General features: G+C 32.0%; 3 protein-coding genes across 3 annotated transcripts in view; all 3 read left to right on the forward strand.

Moving 5' to 3' along the window:
• The first annotated feature begins 1861 nt into the window (after positions 1-1861).
• On the forward strand, positions 1862-5717 carry LOC110997517 (carboxypeptidase B). The gene is made up of 6 exons (XM_022265708.2): positions 1862-1990; positions 2469-2678; positions 3007-3106; positions 3607-3918; positions 4564-4834; positions 5376-5717. Exons 1-6 carry the CDS (start codon positions 1914-1916, stop codon positions 5681-5683), a joined length of 1278 nt encoding a protein of 425 aa, XP_022121400.2. The 5' UTR covers positions 1862-1913; the 3' UTR covers positions 5684-5717.
• A 158-nt stretch (positions 5718-5875) lies between these two features.
• On the forward strand, positions 5876-6971 carry LOC110997531. The gene is made up of 3 exons (XM_045629977.1): positions 5876-5911; positions 6370-6531; positions 6742-6971. The coding sequence occupies exons 1-3, from the start codon at positions 5876-5878 to the stop codon at positions 6907-6909; spliced, it is 366 nt and encodes a 121-aa protein (XP_045485933.1). The 3' UTR covers positions 6910-6971.
• A 162-nt stretch (positions 6972-7133) lies between these two features.
• Positions 7134-18307, forward strand: part of LOC110997534 (autophagy-related protein 2 homolog A) — a 33675-nt gene continuing 22501 nt past the window's right edge. The window contains exons 1-19 of the mRNA XM_022265733.2: positions 7134-7402; positions 8177-8345; positions 8433-8573; positions 8819-8921; positions 9005-9580; positions 9953-10101; positions 10621-10770; positions 11491-11576; positions 12167-12345; positions 12666-12838; positions 13484-13604; positions 13671-13832; positions 14128-14302; positions 14759-14859; positions 15160-15362; positions 16173-16296; positions 16725-16864; positions 17187-17365; positions 17761-17911. Of these exons, the coding sequence (XP_022121425.2) occupies positions 7238-7402; positions 8177-8345; positions 8433-8573; positions 8819-8921; positions 9005-9580; positions 9953-10101; positions 10621-10770; positions 11491-11576; positions 12167-12345; positions 12666-12838; positions 13484-13604; positions 13671-13832; positions 14128-14302; positions 14759-14859; positions 15160-15362; positions 16173-16296; positions 16725-16864; positions 17187-17365; positions 17761-17911 (3247 nt within the window). The 5' untranslated portion in view covers positions 7134-7237. The remainder of the gene's footprint in view (positions 7403-8176; positions 8346-8432; positions 8574-8818; positions 8922-9004; positions 9581-9952; positions 10102-10620; positions 10771-11490; positions 11577-12166; positions 12346-12665; positions 12839-13483; positions 13605-13670; positions 13833-14127; positions 14303-14758; positions 14860-15159; positions 15363-16172; positions 16297-16724; positions 16865-17186; positions 17366-17760; positions 17912-18307) is intronic.

The following is an 18307-nucleotide window of genomic DNA, read 5'->3' on the forward strand; positions in this document are numbered from 1 at the left end:
GTATCTTTTCGAATAATCTATGTAAGTAGGTAAATATTTCTCTTCTATTTTCCTTACTTTATCAGGACGCTCCTAAGCTGTGTGAAATGTAACCCGATACCTACGTCATGTGAAATTATAATAACATAAATATAAACGACATCAAAAGTAGCAAGGCCTCGCCTTTAAGGACCACTAAATATAACATTAATTAAATATAATACTAGCAATGGCCGCTCTAAAATTACCGCAAGCTCTTAACTACATCGTCGGAAATACCGCTCAAGTTATCTACCGAACAACTGGAACATCTATGGAATAGTCTCATACGATCGACATAATTTTTACATAATATATGCCAATAAACTGCCAGGCTACATTACTTTTTCTTTATACCCCCAGGATAAAAAGTGTGGCGGAAAGTTTCTCGCCAGTACTTCTTGCCCACTCTACGCCCTTGACTTGCAAATTGGTAGTAAATGTAAATTTAGGATTAATTTTAATTATTTTCTGACGTTCATAGGTACTTGTTTGCCTATAATTTGTTAAAGATAATATAAGGATATAGTTATTTTGACTTTGAATAACCATTATTATATATTGTTGCTGAAACTTACCTACGTTGTATTCGCTGCGATACATTTCGAGATTTTGTAATTAAAATTTTATAGATAAAATAAAAATTGCAAACCTGTTTTATTTTTTTTTTCTAAAAGCCAAAACCGCTGTATTTGGAACAGTGCGTTTCCGAATACAATAATATAAATACTACCGCTACATATTAGATACTTTTAATTAGTGCTTGTTTTGTTTCGATATGTCATGTCGGAATGTTTGTAGCTCTTTATAATGGCCTTTCACACCAAAACATGGCGATTTTTTAAAAATATTAATATATACATTTTTACCATTGTGATTAAATTAATTTCCATTTTGTTTAAATGGCCAAAAAATTATAGATTTTTTCTAAAGCGTATGCCATTAAAACATTCCAATAAATCCCATGATGAATTATGAATAAAAATTATATTAAATATTATTATTTTTATTTGGAGGAATTACAATTGTGTACTAAATATAAAGCTTTGTACACCAATTAAACGATCTTCACAAGTAAGTACTGAATAATTAAACAGATTTATACAAATAAAATCATTTTAATTTAGGCTCAAAATACAGAAAACAACTAAATAAAATAGATAGAATATAAATATTATCATATCTATTTCATACATTAGAATATGAATATATATAATCAATCCTAAAGAACAGTGATAGAGATTTCAGTAACAGGTCAAAATCAACAGTGTAAAAAAGAACTGCTCTAATAACGAAGCTATTATTTCTGTAATTGGTGTAAAGCTAATAAGGTTTAGTTTTTAGTTTTAAGCTTCCTATTGTATACAGGGAGAGATACTATACTTCGTAACTCAGAACGTCACTGGAGCCAAATTAATTTAATATGTAAGATCTGCTATCTCTCCTCCTACTGATAGTGGAAGAATGTGTTTACTACGTGTTCATAAATAGAATCTGGGGCTGAGATTAAAAACGAACCACGTTTAACAAGAGTTTTTGTTTTGAGAAATGGATGCAATACATTAGGATACCAGAGTTCTAAAATTGAAATTCAAAAAAGTTTTTATTAGCCATGTTTCTAACTGACCAGTTGTAAACATTTTTAGTGTTACCCACGTATCTTGTTTTTATTATTAATAAAGCACCAAAATGTGAAATATAACCTGCATTTATAGACGCAATGAGATTGTGATATTACCAAAGAGGTATTAGTAAATTATATAGATAATGTAAATAAATGCAATAAAACGATTCTCGAATATTTTTAAATGCAATAAAAATTTGATAACTATAATCCATAGTAGATATGTAACAGTTGCCAATAGGCCAAATAGATATTCATTAGCATTTAGTTGATGAAGATGGCATCATGGGCAATCTGTTTGTTGCTACTCCTGGGTACTGTATATGGTGGACATGAAAAATATGAAGGGTAATTACAATATCCTATTAATTTGTTGTTATATAAATGCTTTTATTTTATTATTATTACTTAAAATATCATGTGGTATAATGGTTGCAGCTCCTTACAAACGTTGTGTAAAACAAAAAACTTGGTGATCAAAAAGAGCGACGGAGAGTTTATTGCCCGTTCTTCTTTCCCGTCCTTGATTTGAGAACTGGTAGTAAATGTAAAATTAGAAGCATTTAATTTATTTATTTTCCACGTCCATACGTGGACCTAAATTGTGTTACCTATTTGAATGATTCTAAATTTGAATTTTTTAGTTTATTACTATATTAATGAACTTTCGAACGCAACCTCTCTTGCAATTAAATTAACTGAATTACTTTTATTTGTAATTTCATAGGATTATTTGTATGAAATATCCTCCTAATATCTAGCTTATATATGAATAGCGCTAATTAATGTACTTTAATAATATAATACATCTACAATGTATGTTTAGACACCATTTGTACCGAGTGGCAGGACCCTCCGATGAATTTGCTCAATTAGAAGCATACGTCGACTTCCTCTCAACCACGCCGGCAGCAAATTCGAAATCCGGTCAACTTGAAGTACTCCTAAGATTATCACCGGAAGAAAGAGAAAAATGGTTGAATTATTTTACGGAGAAAAACATGCACTACACATTAGTAGCTGAGAACTTAGCAAAGTAAGTGTTAGAAAATTAATCTTCAATTAAATTTCAGACTTATCGCTACAAACCAAAGAGAAAGCAATATATTTAATATTCCGCATACTATGATCGTACAGTTGTTCAATATGAGCTAAGTAGCGCGAGAGAACCGACAGATTTACTTATCCGACACTTTTAAATACCACCATCTTCCTGATCTATTATATCTATTGAAAAATTGTCTTTTAAAATCCGAATAGCGTATTGTAACTTGCTCCAGGATTTCAATCCTTAGATCAATGAGGTTTTTAATATATAATTAAGCTAAATATTTATGTTATTATTCTACTAATGTTTATAACAGCATTCTACGAGATGAAGAAACACAACTTAACAGAAACAAAGCAAAATCAAGAAGTGACAACAATTCTATATCATGGGATCAGTACTACGGTTACCAAGAAGTAAGTAATATAAAACAGTATTACTACGAATCAGCAATAGCTTATCTATTCTATAATATTATTAAGAGGAATAGTTTTATGTCCTAAACGAAATGAAAAGACTTTATAGTGGAAGTCGGATTAACAATATAAATCGGAGAAACGGTCGAACGAAAACCATTCTTATGAACTCTGTTTAACTTTGCCTGTACATACTTGTATGTATAATTATATATAAAAGTAAGTCCACCGCCGCGTCTATTTGTCCTTTGAGATAAACTCAAAAGCTACTCAACGGAATTTATTAATTCTGTTTATTTTGAAATTAATTTAAATTATTTATACCAATATATAGAATGAATTATGAGAAAGTATACATATTTTAAGGTTTACTGGTGTCCTGTACAAAGTATCGGCAGTTTTATATAAGAAACGAGACGTATATAGAAAAACTTTATAAAGAAACCTATAAAAAAATCAGGTTTCTTACTATTATTGTGAAACAAATCCTTAAATTCCAGATAAACGACTACTTAGACAGCCTCGCTGAGAAATACCCAGAAGTCTTAACAGTTATCAACTCTGGCTTAAGCTATGAAGGAAAACAGATTAAATATGTCCGAATTTCGACAAGCCGTTTCGAACAACTCCATAAACCAGTGGTATTCATTGACGCAGCAGTTCACGCTAGGGAATGGGTCACACCCCCCGTAGCTTTATATTTAATACATAAGCTGGTAGTTGACGTGACAGACCCAGATCTCGTAGAGAAAATAGATTGGATAATTTTCCCTATGGCAAATCCGGATGGTTATGAATATTCTATGAAAGAGGTGAGAGGTTTTATTGTTACCAGTTAAAGGCAGCGCCTATTATTCATAAGCTTTTTACCAAAGACTATTACAGATTAAAAATTAAAAAAGAAATCGATTTTTGTTTAGAAAAAGTTTATTTTATCGGTTTTAAGTTAAAAGTTACAAGTTTTGCTAAATAGTTGTTTTGTTTAATAATAGTCTCTGCGTGTATGCCATGTTTGCCAATAAGTGCTCAACATTTGCATAGAAGGTGAGGGAAAACATCGTGAGGAAACCGAAATGTCTCAGACCCAAAAAGTCGACGACGTGTGTCAGGCACTGGAGGCTGATCACCTACTTGCCTATTACATTTAAAAAATGATCACTAAATAGGTTGTACCGCAACTGATTTTTTTTTTAAATATTTGTGTGTGACATTATAATATATAATTTTAGGGTGATATAATGACCATGTTCCATTTATAAAAAATATACATTTGATAACAGATAGATAAATATTTATTTGGACTATAAAATTTTGTAAACCTGATGCAATTGATTATTAATTCATTTATAATAGGTACTACGATAATAATTATGTCGGTAATAATGTTATATATACACTTTGCTTTGGAAGTAGCGCTATTTGAAGGCGATTATATTAATAAAAGTGATTTATGACAGGATCGTATGTGGCGTAAAACGCGTTCAAAGGCACACGAAGGTAGTGACGAATGCCCTGGAGTTGATGGTAACCGTAACTTTGACCATTACTTTGGAAGCAGGAACGCCAGCTCTGATCCATGTTCTATAATCTATGAAGGTCCTTCAGCGTTCTCTGAACCGGAAACAAGAGTCATAAGGGACGCTGTGTTGACACATTTAGATAGGATCCGTTTGTACATTTCCGCTCACAGTTATGGCAACATGTTCTTGTATGCTTGGGGAAATAATGGTAGGTTATCTAGTAATAGTTTTTTCAACGCTTAACACCTTAGATTGAATTTATTTTATTACTATTCTTTATAAGCAAGTTGATCAAAATTTTATTTAATCGTAAATCCCATACATGATCGCTGTAAGGACCGTTATTTATCTCGAACTTTTGGGCCCTTCAGCGCTTGTCGTTGATTTTTGAGTTTGGAACATATTAATTTCCATATGTCGGATCCCAGTACAAAGTATAGGGTTTGAGCCCACGCTCACGGGGGAAAGTCTTAATCACTACAATAACACTGCCCCATCTTACCTCGTACCTATCATTACTATAATACATATATGTTTTAGAAAAACATTGATTAAATTAATATAATAGAATTTTAGGGCATACAAAAGTATTTCCTACCATTGCAGTATAACTGTTTTGTTATGACACTAGCTCATATTCAATCGTTTCAATTCAATGTTGTTTAGCGATAACGTATCACTTATTGTGATATATATCACAGTACGGCCCTTTTTCTTTAAATGTACTAAATACCGAATCTATTTTTTAGGTACACTTCCCTCAAACGGCCTCATGCTGCAAGTCACTGGAGTTCAAATGGCTCAAGCAATAGATAAATTAAAATTGCCTACGGCCCAAAGCTATGTAGTCGGAAACAGTGCACAAGTACTCTACTACACGTCTGGCACATCCAGAGATTGGACACGTGCAGTTGGAATCCCATTCACCTACACCCTGGAACTGCCTGGATATGATTACGGTTTCTTGGTCCCTCCAAAATATATTCAACAGATTGTTACCGAAACATACGCCGGTTTAGCTGCAGGAGCGCGTTATGTTCACTCTCTTTACAATTAAATTTAATGCGTTTATTAAATCCTTTTTGCTTCGGTTTTATTTTTTAATGATCAACCCTGATATGTTTTTTTTTTTAAATGGAATAGGGGGCAAACGGGCAGGAGGCTCATCTGCCATGTTTCTAACTATCTAATTGATTATAATGAACCTATACTAACACGATACGGAGACAATAGATTTTCACACAATTCCATGTTACCTGAAAACTCAATATTTACAAACAAAATTGTATTGGAACCTTCTATAGAATGGACTTTACATGATAAACAATATACCTATTAGTGAATCGAAGCCTATTTGTAAATCACTTCGCTGGATGACATCCTACAATTATGTCAATTGCTAAATATATAGTTTTAATATTTGTGATTATTTATCACGGAACAGCATCGATTAAGTTTTCACGGAGTATTCAGGCTATAGGCCTTCCTTATTACAAAATTTTAATGACTTTAGGATCTTGTAAAGGTTAGTAGTTCAAGTATATATAAGCAGGAAATCTTAGCTAGTCTAGATATATAGGTATGCCCGATCCCAAAGGTCTAGGCTTGACTCCTACGAAATTCATACGGGACTCAGACCCTAGTGAAAATAACCAGCAATATCAAACAATTCTACCATAGAATTAATATAATACAGTGCTACATTTCGATTTAAGTTTATTGTCGACATCGTACTTAGATTAGTGTTCTACTGAGCTGTACCTAGAGGAAAATAATGTGTATGTTTCAGGAAGTATACTTTTTATAGAGGAAAAGGTATGGCCAACGGTTAGACTTAATCGAGTAATTGATATTTATTACAAAAGCAGTAATAGTAAGTACTCACTTAACAAAAAAGACGATTTATTTATTTTTTTATCCTAAGAACCATAGTAAGCTGTAATATAGAAATATTTTTAAGGGACATAAGTTTCGTCTGTGTCTAAATTGAGCTAAATAAATGATGGCAAAACTAATTAGTGTAGATTACAAGTTATAATAATTAAACTATTAAGTAATCTATTTTTAAGTTGGTACCTAATTTATGGCCATCGATAAATTAATGTCTTCTTTCTAGGTGAAATTAAAGTTTCCCAAGTAAACATATACTTGATAACAAACAATACAGATTGTATTGCTTTTTCTGATCTCGGAATTGGATTATCAGAATTTAAGGCGACAATGTTTCATGCGACTAACACACGTGCTATGTACTACAGGCTGACAATATTTACATGCGATTAGTGATTGATTTAAATAGCCGCCAGTTACAAAGTTTCCGTTTTGTATCGATATTTCATTTAAGTTTGCATTTCAAAATATACTCTTTTTTATTAGTTTAAAATTTTATGTACTTATTTAATATTTATTATTCGAAATAAGTACAAGTAGTCACAAATATTATAACAATAATATATAAATGTCAATTGTCACACATTTTTTTTATCTGGCAACATAATTAGCAATGTTTATTTACGTACTGTCAGTAGAGTTCATCATACGCAAATCACAATACAATAGTCATTACGTACAAAAGCAAAAATTATAGTGTAATGATCTTACAACTGTAAAGATGTTTTGGTACCCATGGTCCGAAAGTATTAAAAAAAGAGCCTGTCGATATCTTCTGCAGCGATATCTTGGAAACTTCTTAGAAGAAAAGCTAACATTAGATCAGCTGAGTGTGGATTTATACAATGGAACAGGAACCGTATCTGAAGTCAGCCTCGACTGCGAGGTATGTTATCTTCAATGTATTGACTTGTACTTAACTTCTCCTAAGTTACTCTTACATCGCATTGTATTTAACCAGTTATTTGGATAGCTAGATGTGCAATGTTTATCTCGCTCGTCCTTGCCAATTATAAGTGCGCATTGCTATAGCACGTGTCGATTTTATTGTTTTGCAACAAAGAAAATGTTGCTATCAAAATCAGATTTGATGTCAATAATATAATTTAAGTAAATGAATGGAATTTAAGGCCATATTTCAATGAATTTAGGATAGAAAATATTGGGGATACCCAATATTATTTTCTATTATTCAGTATTTTTGGTTTGAGCCTGAAAATTACTGAAATATCTATAATATCTAATATCTTCAAAACAAATGGATGTTGTTTAAGGTTCTTATAAATTTGCCACTTTTATAATGTTTGGGTTTGGCTATCAATAGTTGGGTTCATTTATTAAAATAAAACCTTTAGATCTCTCAAGGTCCCCTAACTTATATATAGGTCATTAAAACAAATATATACACATATAAAACTACTTTGACTTCCTTAAATGTTTTCAATGTCAATAAATATTCTAGGATGTAATACAATTTAAATAGTACTTTAAGAGCTGTATTATCTAGTTTGCTTAATAAAAAGTTATTTAATATGCATCAGAGAAAGGAATTTAATAATTGTATCAATACACACACTTATAGGTTTGACCTATAGTGAATTTTAAACTTATCTCTCTTATAATTTATTTATTTGTATATTTCTGTTGTTTAAATTTTTAGGCACTTAATGAACTTGGTGATTCACAAAATTGGCCATTGGAAATAGTTGATGGTCATATGCAAGGAATAACTGTAACAGTGCCCTGGTCAACATTACTAAAAGATGATTCAGTTGTTGAAATTAACGGCCTCTCACTCACTGTCCAGCCTAAAGTCAGAGTTGAACCAGGTATGTCATTATATATGCTATGCTCCTTTCTACATTTTATAAGTACTCATAATTAAAAAACATGGTAATGTCACAAATTTATTCTAGTGTCCTCTATGTTGGAATCAATGTGGTCTTCAATGTCATCATCAATGCAACTGGCTGCAGAATGCCTCAGGGAGGAAACTGGCCCACAAGAAACCAATCCTGTGGAGGGCATTGAAATGTTTGCACATGCCATTGATTCAAGTATGTTAATTTCTTAGTTATTAGACATGTGAAAATATTTTTTTTCAGATAAGATGTCTGACCACTACTCCAATAAGGCAGTTTATCAGTGGTATTGACAATGGAAATGTTTCTTTACAAACATGACAAAATTAAGTAATTATAGGTCTTAAGTACCTATGTAATTCAGCTAATACACATAATACCCAAATACTACCAAAAATGATCCTTTTCATTGATAATATATTTTAACAATATTTTTTCAGTTCTCAGCCGGGTGAAGGTGAAATTTGTTAATACTAAAATCAGGATTGAACATGTGCCAAAAAACAGTAACAGAGGTATTGCTCTGGAGATACATATTAAAAAGTATGTATAAAAGCTTCTTAGTGCAAAGCATTTCTTTATTTTTCACCCATACAAAAATAAAATATCAATTTGTATATTTACAGCACAGATTATTATGATGAAGCTGGCTCTGAGACAGTACCAGAAACATCTGAAACTGAGAAAAACAAAACATATGTTGTTGCGACATTTTCAAATAAAAAAATACAATTTTCTGGTGTTACATTTTACATAGATGAGTTTCCTTCAAAGTTACGTACAATGGCACCTAGTTTGATAATGGAAAAGTCAGCATCAACTCAAGCTGATCGATCAGAAACCACTTCAGAAGCAGATCCTAACTACCAAAGCACGCTCTCTGATGTTTTCTATGAAGCAAGAAGTGTTATATCTACTATAGATTCAGACCCCATACGAGATATAGTAGAAGAACGAAGAGATACTAGAGAAACCACTCCAGAGACTCAAAAACCAAATCAACCAGATCCTATACTATTTGCAAAATTAACTGGACCTCAGGAATTAATGCTAAAAATTAAACATTCAGAAGAAATTGAAGGTCCAAAAGTGGAGGTCAAAGTTCTTTTGGGGTCATTTCTTGTATTTTTAACTCCCAGGCAACTGCATACAATGCTTGAATTGTGTGATGCATTAATTCAGCCAGACTTGGAAGATACCAGGTAATTTTGTAAATTAAAATATATATTTAGGAGTGTTAGTAGTGCATACAATTATGACAAATATGAAGTAGTACTTTTAAAAATAATTATTTTTTTCCCTATAAATATATAAGTATATTATAAAATGAAAGGGAATATGAAATATATTATGTATCAACATTTATAACAATCCATGGAGTGATTACTGATTAGTGCTCAGAAACACTTCTTTTTACTCCAAGATTCTGACCCATGATACATATGAAGATAATTATCCTGTAACTAATATTATTTTAAGAGCCATCATTTTTTATTATTTATTAATAAATATATCTACTTAACTACCATGCCACTAAGGCGTTTAATTGACTTATATGAATAAATTAATTTAAGTAACATACCCCTGCGTCCAAGTGGAGTCAATATGCAATGTAAGCCGATGAAGCCAGCTGACTTCCAGTTAATTGAAGCTCAGTTGCTCGGTAACCTGGAAAAGAGAGCTAAACCCACAGCTTTACATGGTTGGTCCGGACCTAGTGTTGGTAAGTATCATGTATTTTGCATGTTTTGTTGCTTTAATTATTTTTGGATTTTTTTTGTTTCTTTTTTTTTAATTTAACCATTGTCCTAGAGCTGTGTTCAAAGTTCGTTTCTTTTTAACATGATCAATTCAATTTGAATTTGTAAAGTTTCCTAATAGCGATTTTTTATCCTACTCTTACTTATTTGTTGCAATTCTTTGGTTAAATAAATTAATAGCTCCCTCGTCAGGAAGAAATTGTTACTAACATTTAAGTGTTGTAGATGTACTTACGAGACATTCTATTAATTATTTTGACATTTGTATACAGTAAAATTCCCAGGCCCAAGAAATTTGACTAGATCAAAACATATGCAAGCTGTCATACTGATTTGTAAAGAAATTTATTTCCTACATTAAATTTAAAAAATGTCCAGCCGAAGGAGTATTTAAAACTACTTAGTTTAAAATTTAATCCATACTATGGGTAATTTGTAGTTAAGGTTGTCCTGTAATTTGTAGCCTGAATATATATTTTCAGAGGATAGTGACAATGAGAAATTCCACCCGATGACGTCTGACGCTCAAATGTCAGAGAGCTTCAACTCATCTGTCAGTTCCATGAGTGCTAGTATGACGTCCAGTCTTAACATCCCATGTGCACAGCCAAGGATTAAAAGGAACAAGAAAGGTGCATAGAACAGATTTTCTATACTTCAAACAAAACTGAATTCAAAGATTTTTATAAGGTTAAGGATCTCAGAAATAGTCAGATGTTTTTTTTAGGCAGATTCCTAGGGCTGTTTTTAAAAAACGTTTCTTAATAGCTATTTTTTATCCTACTCTTACTGACGAACTATTCATTGAACCAAAATTAATAAACATTAAGCGGCTGTATAAATCCATAATACAATTTCATTTAAAAAAGATTAAATAACCAAATACACACAGAATAAATTTTAATCACACGTCGCCGGCATAACACTAATAAATACATCTAAAATCAAAAAACAATAGGGTCGCAAAAATATAACTCAATTCGAGCGAGTTTTTACGACAGCTTACCTCCTGAAACATGGAAAATAGCTGTGGACCCGTTTAGAATAAGTTTTTTTGTAGATGCGACTCTAATATTATAAAAGTGTGGGATGCTAATATATTTTACTTTATAAGCTATAACATAGCTAGGCTTTGAGCGCGGCTACCGAATCAAGAAATTTCATAATGAAAATAAAAATCTAACACACTGTGACGTAATATAGGTACGGCTAATACGCGTTAGAGCGGGACAGAACGCATGCGTCTCAGATCGGTCTGGGGTGATCGGTGACGTAGCGTAAGTGTGTTAGAGTGGGACAGAACGCATACTGCGTATTCACATTCACATTGTAATGTAAATATTTGATTTCAGTTCCGCATATCGATGGCGACCCAACAGCTGAAGTATCACACGTCAGTCTTAGAATTGCTTCGATTTCTTGTGTTCTACTTCATAAGGTAATGACAGCGTGGGAGGTTGTATATATAATATAGTCATAAATTTAAAAAAAAATACATAAAAGGAAATGGTTTCAACGACTTTAAACAGCATATTTACCCCTAGTGTTTTGAAGGTAGTGTTGGCCTGCTAGTTTCAGCATGCAACTTTCGTTCTTAATGCCGTAGGTTCGATCTCCGGCTATGAAACAATGAACTTTTTATCTTTGTACCAGTAAAAACTCGCTCGTATCGTGAAGAAATACATAGCCATAGACTAAGTAAAAAAATCCAATTGTAGAAATCTTAGACCATCAAGTTAGTTTAAATTATATAGTTAAGTTAGTAAAATTATAATTATGGTACTTATAAAATTAAATTAATAAAAATTTGAGAAATGATAAAAAATATTATAATTTAATTTAAAATGTAGTTAATTTCTTGTATCTTTATTATGTAATTTTGTTTTATCTAATTAATTTCATATGTTTATTTTTTTTCCTGTTTCGTCTGTAAATTTTAATCACTTATTGTTCACTCTTGTCAATTTAGGGTCACCTGTTAAGGCAGGAGTGTTTTTATAAATAAATATTAAACTACAAAACTTACAGGACATATTAACACCAACGCCCATGGGCGATAGTTGTGTATCGCCAACTTCAGCTGCAATATTACACCAAGTCAGCAACGAATTCTTCGCGCGTATCGAAACATTCGCAAGAATTGAGGACAGGGAATTAAATTCTATCAACAATTCCCTGGATAAAGCAACTGAATTGAATCATCTAAGGTATTTATAATACGTGTTTTATCAGTGCATTAAATATTCATTTTTAATCTTAAGACGCTTATAAAATATTCTATAATAAAATGTATTCTATAATTTAATTTAAATAACTGTAACTAATGTGTTTACTAAGTATTTCTACATAATAGATTTTTTTTCTTTATAATAACAGTTGTTTGACAAAATGAAGGCAAAAGGTATGCTAATTGCAAATCTCGCATTTCACCAAATTAGATAAGACACTATTCTCACTTATAATAATATGTTGTATGCCTTTAGCCATCCAGTGGTATAATTTAATTAAAGTAATTATTCTTATTTAGGTTATTAGCATCAGAAATAAGCTTAGACGGCAGCGATAAAGTGACGTCACATGGAAGTCAGACAATGTGCGAGGCCTCCATAAGAAGTGTACTCGTAAGAGAATGTCTGTATGTACAAAGACAGGACGAGAGCGTTCATAGGCAGACTTATGATATCATATATTTTGATAAAGGTAATATAATGTTTGTTCTAATAACATCTTACATACAGATCCCAGATCTTAGCCAAACGATATTTTGTATGCTGATCATACTATATATAAAAAAAAGTTTTAAAAAAATGCGTGCGTGCAAAGTACACGTGTCAGAAGGGAAACTTCTTTGTAAATTAATTATTATAAGCTAAAAGCCCTAATAAACGATCAAGTACCAGTATATGATCACTCCATGTATTTGTATATCTATATTCACAATAAAACATCTTCATTAACTGCACAAGTCGTTATGCGACAGAATTTCTATCTAAAGTTCTAATATGTAAGTACTCAACGCACACATCAGCCAATAGCGTGTATTTTTTCTCGATCTCCCTTCTCTTTCCCTATCCCTTTCTCACTCAATCATTCTCAATCGCTCTCCCCCTTTTCTTCGATAAAAACGCTGCACATGTTCGTGACGTTCCTTAAAAATTTTACCCTCATGCCCTAAAAATCAACAATACATAAATATATATCGGATGGTATCATAAATAACAATGTAGGTTTTTATATGGAACTTAATAAAAATTGGGAAAACATAATTTTAATTAACTTGATTTTCTTCTTAATATAATTTCAAAACTATAATCTTCCTTTAAATAATGTTCAATGTTTCTTTAGAGGAAGATGACCCTGCTATGGCATCGCCAAAGTCAAATGTTAGAGTAAATTTCAAACAAACATCAAAATTTATGCGAATTGGTGGAGAAAAGAAATTGGTATATCCCACTACAGATGTTGTGTAAGTATTTAAAATCTCTTTGATGAACTATTGATAACTGCTATATTATAATAATCCTTTTTTTAGTATGAAATGTAATCCATTCCACGTGGACATAGAATTGACGCTACTAGAGCGTATGTCAGGAACGTTTTTCAATAAAACAACTAACAGTGTACCTGCGCCGGCGCAGCCCCAAAACCATTTCAACTTTACGCTTCATTGTCCTACATTGAATCTTATCCTAAGGTAAGTTTATGCTTTAGTAAAAGTTCTTACTAATCCTTAAACCTGTGGTTTTAAAATGAATTCTTGCAAAACTAAACCTCCGAGTACTGTATATCTTTAGATTCTTAGACGTAATTATTATCACTTATACTATGAAACTAATTTATAACAGAATCTGAACAGCAATGCTTTACGCTTAAACAGTTAATTTTTCTGTCACGAATCATCATAATTATATAATACCTTTGGAACTATAATAACATTCTGAACAGCGTTTCCTTAAGATTAAATATTTGAATTATTATCTTCTGTTTAGGTTCCCAATAGCAGATCTTCGACCGAATATTAATCATGAGACTCGACGTGTGCGCAACGATTACCTTGTGTTTAAATGTCAAAATACAACTTTAACGAGTCAACAAGTGCCAAGCGTACGACCACTACCTACCACTATTTCGTTAAAGACCACTGCATTGGATCTGTACTACCACGTAAGTTTAACGAAAATTTTGCATAGATTGATTTTGGTCCTTCGAAACAGACGTTTGAAGAAATTGGTGATACATTGATTATATTGTTTTAATTTATATTAAAGCGAAAAATGAAATTACAACGCGCTAGTAAAACCTCAACCCTGCTGCTGTCCCATGCACCATAGTGTTTTCTGTTGTTTCAGGCACTGTATTCTGATAAAATCTGATACCAATACCTATTAGGTTGTAGCGTCAATGTTTTTAATAAGCCTAATGGTTATGCCTTTGCGATAACTTCCAGAAACTATTATTTGATTTACACAATTAAAATTCCGTATATGTTTGTTTCACTTTTTTGCGTAATAATCGCTATATTTCTATAATTGAGTGTGTCAAGTTACAGTCCATGAATCAGACATATATAGATATATGATAGAGATGCTTAATAACAAGTAATGTTTGTTTGGTTTATAGGAAAATGACAATTTGCCTCCAACTCATGTTGCTCAAAGCACTATGGACGATGCATCCTTTGGAGATATACTTAGAGGCAATTCAACCACACCTCTACCGATGTAAGTATTTGATCAGATCATTTCGATTTTGGTTAGATAATACAGAATGTACGTATTTCATTTGTAAATACATAAATTTATCGCAAAAATTGTGATATTAAAATTCTTACAGTTTGACAATATTAATAATCCTCGTTTCAATAACATCTCTATTGTTATATTTTCTTTTTCATAAATATTAACTTAATACTAATCGTTAAATTTTTTAGCTTTTTAATTAGTAAATATGTTGTGATATGGTGTGATATTTTGAAATAAAATTTATATATAAAGCATGTATAAAAAAAATATTCCTTTCAGGATATCAATCACATTTCAACCGCGCGAGGCAAACAAAAGTCAGTTTGACTCATTAGTGGAAGAATTCAGTTTTGACAAGACATCAAACCCCATGACGACGTCTATGTATATCATGAACAATCTTCGCAACGCACTACCTAGTCCTTTTAGCGGAAAGAAAATGGCTCATCAAGGGAATAGCAAACATGACACTAAATCTAAAGGTATTAAGTAAAATTAATAAGGTCTCCTGTCTGTTTAAAATATAAGTCCCTTTTTTGAGTCCGATGTGGAAATGCATCTGCCCCTTGCCCCAAAAGTGCACTCGACTCACACCAGAGTCTCTACAATTCAGCATTCTATAGTATACTACTAGTTGCCCCTTCCAAAAGGTAGTTTCGTATGGAGAACAATGCACACTTACTCTTTTAAAATAGGTTTTACAATATTTGTATATACATTTTTTTATTATACATATTAGTTCGTTAAACCAAAAAGTTTAGTTAGTAAGTTTACCAAAAAGTTTAAGTTTTAAAAGTTTACGTCTTAATACAATGTGTTAAAAATGAAAATAAGAATTTTATCAGTTACATAATAAATACATAATGGAATGTTTACCTTCTTGTTATAAAAAAAAATAAAAAAAAACTACTTGTGAAGATTTGTAATTGGCCCACAATGTTATATTTCTGTATTGTGCTGTGAATCTTCTGAATAAATAAATAAATAACTGCCACGCCCTTCGACCCGCAGACTAGTAACAAGTATGTTTATATAGAAAACTTGAGCAGCGCTCCGTGGAAATTTTTGGTACTAATTACACGTTTGAATAGAAATAGAACAAATGGTTTTGGAACCAATTCGTATTGTTAAAAACTGACAATATATATAAACATACATTATAACATTTTCTGCTAGGTCTCTTTAACGAAGTATAATTTACTAAATTTGAATTACTAGATAAGTTTCTATCTGCTGCTGCTAAAATATGCTTTGAAGTCGTTCATGGTATTAACAGACAAGTACTTTTATAGGTCAAGAAGAAGAGCTTATAGTTCCGGGGACGGATGAAGAAATGACTGAATTCACCAATAGCTCTGTTGAAAACTCAGCCATACATCTCGATTTCAACCTGCCCATACTCAGTTTGCAGTTGGAGTAAGTTTTGTACAGTAATAAAAATCAATATTGTGCCTTCAAAATCTTATCCAATTGTTGTAATTAATTATTGAACTTATCGAAAACAACTACATATTATAATTAATAATTTATTTTCACGATAAGTGTTATGGACCGACAGGAGGCTCACCTCATGTTAAGTACTACATGCACACTCACATTTCCAAATGGCTCGCAAGTGCGTTGCCGGCCTTGATGGATTCTAAGTCGAAATGGTTCTGAAGTATTATTTATATCCACGTAGTGGTAGTGCGCGGCAAAAATTGCCTTAAAAACGCTCAGCTCAAACGTCATTCGTAAATTTTCTTATTTTTGGTCCTTCGAGATAAAGAAGACCGGAATATCTATACCAATCCAGTTAATATAAATTTTAGTATTTAATTACTTAATCCTTTTTTATTATATAGGTCAAAACAACTATACGAAATAATTTATAATCGTATAAACTCAGACCTTCTCCTCTGGGAGCCCCGACTATCCGATTGCGATATTGCTCCGCATATGGCTGGTCCTATACATCCGGCTTTTGGAGTTTGTAAAGGATATGGTAAGAAAACTTAAAAAATCTATTATTTTAACAATCGCTCGTACGGTAGAGGAAAGTAGATGTTTATTATCATATATGATTACGATGTAAAACTTCTGATAATTTGATCACGAAACAGCTTTTCCATTCAGATTTATAATTTCACACTTTTTATATAACAGCTATTTCCAATTTAATACAGTCGCAGTCATTCTTTATGAATTAACTGTTATATTATAGTTATATGCATAAGGCCCGAATATGTTAAAGTTAAGTTAATAGCACTTAAGAAGAGAGATAATATGTTTTTCCTTTTTCCAAATAACAAAAGATAATCTTATAGATTCGGATTCGGAAAGTTCTTCATCTGAGGAAGAGAACTTGTACTATTCGACATACGATCACAAGACGAGGAAAAATGTTGAAAAGCCCGTGTCGGAAAACAAAGAGAGCGATACCCACAACTTCTGTCTCACTCTAAAAGTGGGGAAAGGCTTGCTTAGTATTTATGCACCAGTCAGGGTAAGTTTATATAAAAAAGGCGTAATATGAACCCATAATGCACAGCTCTTCGTTTTTTCCTTCTCTCTCTGCTCAGGACCTTTTACCCCTATACTATATACTAACATTAAAAATATGAATTTATCTATGGTCTAAACTAAAAGTCAATCTACATTTCAATTGGATGGCTAATTGATGCTTCTCTTCTAGTCAGTCTTGTCTTCAAATGCATTTAATTGTTTTTAATAAATTAAATAATAAAACCTAACACCCGTTGACGTCAGCAAATGTTTATAAAAACTTTTGTGTCTGCACTCATTTCATTTTTTATGTAAGAAGGCATAGATAAAACTACTTTTCGATGCATTTGCTAAAATAATACCAAAAATATATTAAATAGAATCCAACTATTCCAGGATAGCAATAAGCAAGTGGTTCCCGGTCAAATGGGTGAATTAGTGTTGGAAGCGCAGAAACTGTCCATGTGTCAGGTCAGCGGTTTAAATGGACGTGCTAAGACGGCCCAACTCTGTTTGAGGGGAGGAAAAATGGCATTGTACCACGAACGTAAGTATAGCAATATAAACGTGTAATATATTGTAATTTATTTTCGTACCTTCTTAGACATTCATTGACTTCTAGGCTAAAGTAGAAAAGTAAATTAGAAGAGAAAATATAAAATTTTTACCTAAAAATAAAGTTTGTATTATATTTCCTTAGACGTCCGAGGTCCCTTACATCGATTTCGCCCAATTCGCTAGTACCCTCCCCTTTTCTATCACGTGACTGCGCCGCCAACGCCCAACGTTTGAAACTGGAACTAACTTTTTACCGCGCTTTGTTTATTGTTGCGTTGTTCATCGTCTAGCACAGTCGCAAACTTCAAAACGCAGCAGTAAATTTAAATGATATCGACCTAAACTTTATTTTCAAGTTTCAAATAGTTTGAACTCGTTTACGTTA

This window comes from Pieris rapae, chromosome 11 (assembly GCF_905147795.1).
Source record: "Pieris rapae chromosome 11, ilPieRapa1.1, whole genome shotgun sequence".
Classification (NCBI taxonomy): Eukaryota; Metazoa; Arthropoda; class Insecta; order Lepidoptera; family Pieridae; genus Pieris; species Pieris rapae.

Excerpts from the sequence above, each read along its gene's own strand:
- LOC110997517 (XM_022265708.2), top strand. The coding sequence starts at position 1,914 with ATGAAGATGGCATCATGGGCAATCTGTTTGTTGCTACTCCTGGGTACT. Across the intron at positions 2,679-3,006 it reads GTAGCTGAGAACTTAGCAAA|CATTCTACGAGATGAAGAAA; the intron begins GTAAGTGTTAGA and ends TGTTTATAACAG. Across the intron at positions 3,919-4,563 it reads ATGAATATTCTATGAAAGAG|GATCGTATGTGGCGTAAAAC; the intron begins GTGAGAGGTTTT and ends GATTTATGACAG.
- LOC110997531 (XM_045629977.1), top strand. The coding sequence starts at position 5,876 with ATGTTACCTGAAAACTCAATATTTACAAACAAAATT. Across the intron at positions 5,912-6,369 it reads CAATATTTACAAACAAAATT|TGTTCTACTGAGCTGTACCT; the intron begins GTATTGGAACCT and ends TACTTAGATTAG. Across the intron at positions 6,532-6,741 it reads TTAACAAAAAAGACGATTTA|GGTGAAATTAAAGTTTCCCA; the intron begins TTTATTTTTTTA and ends GTCTTCTTTCTA.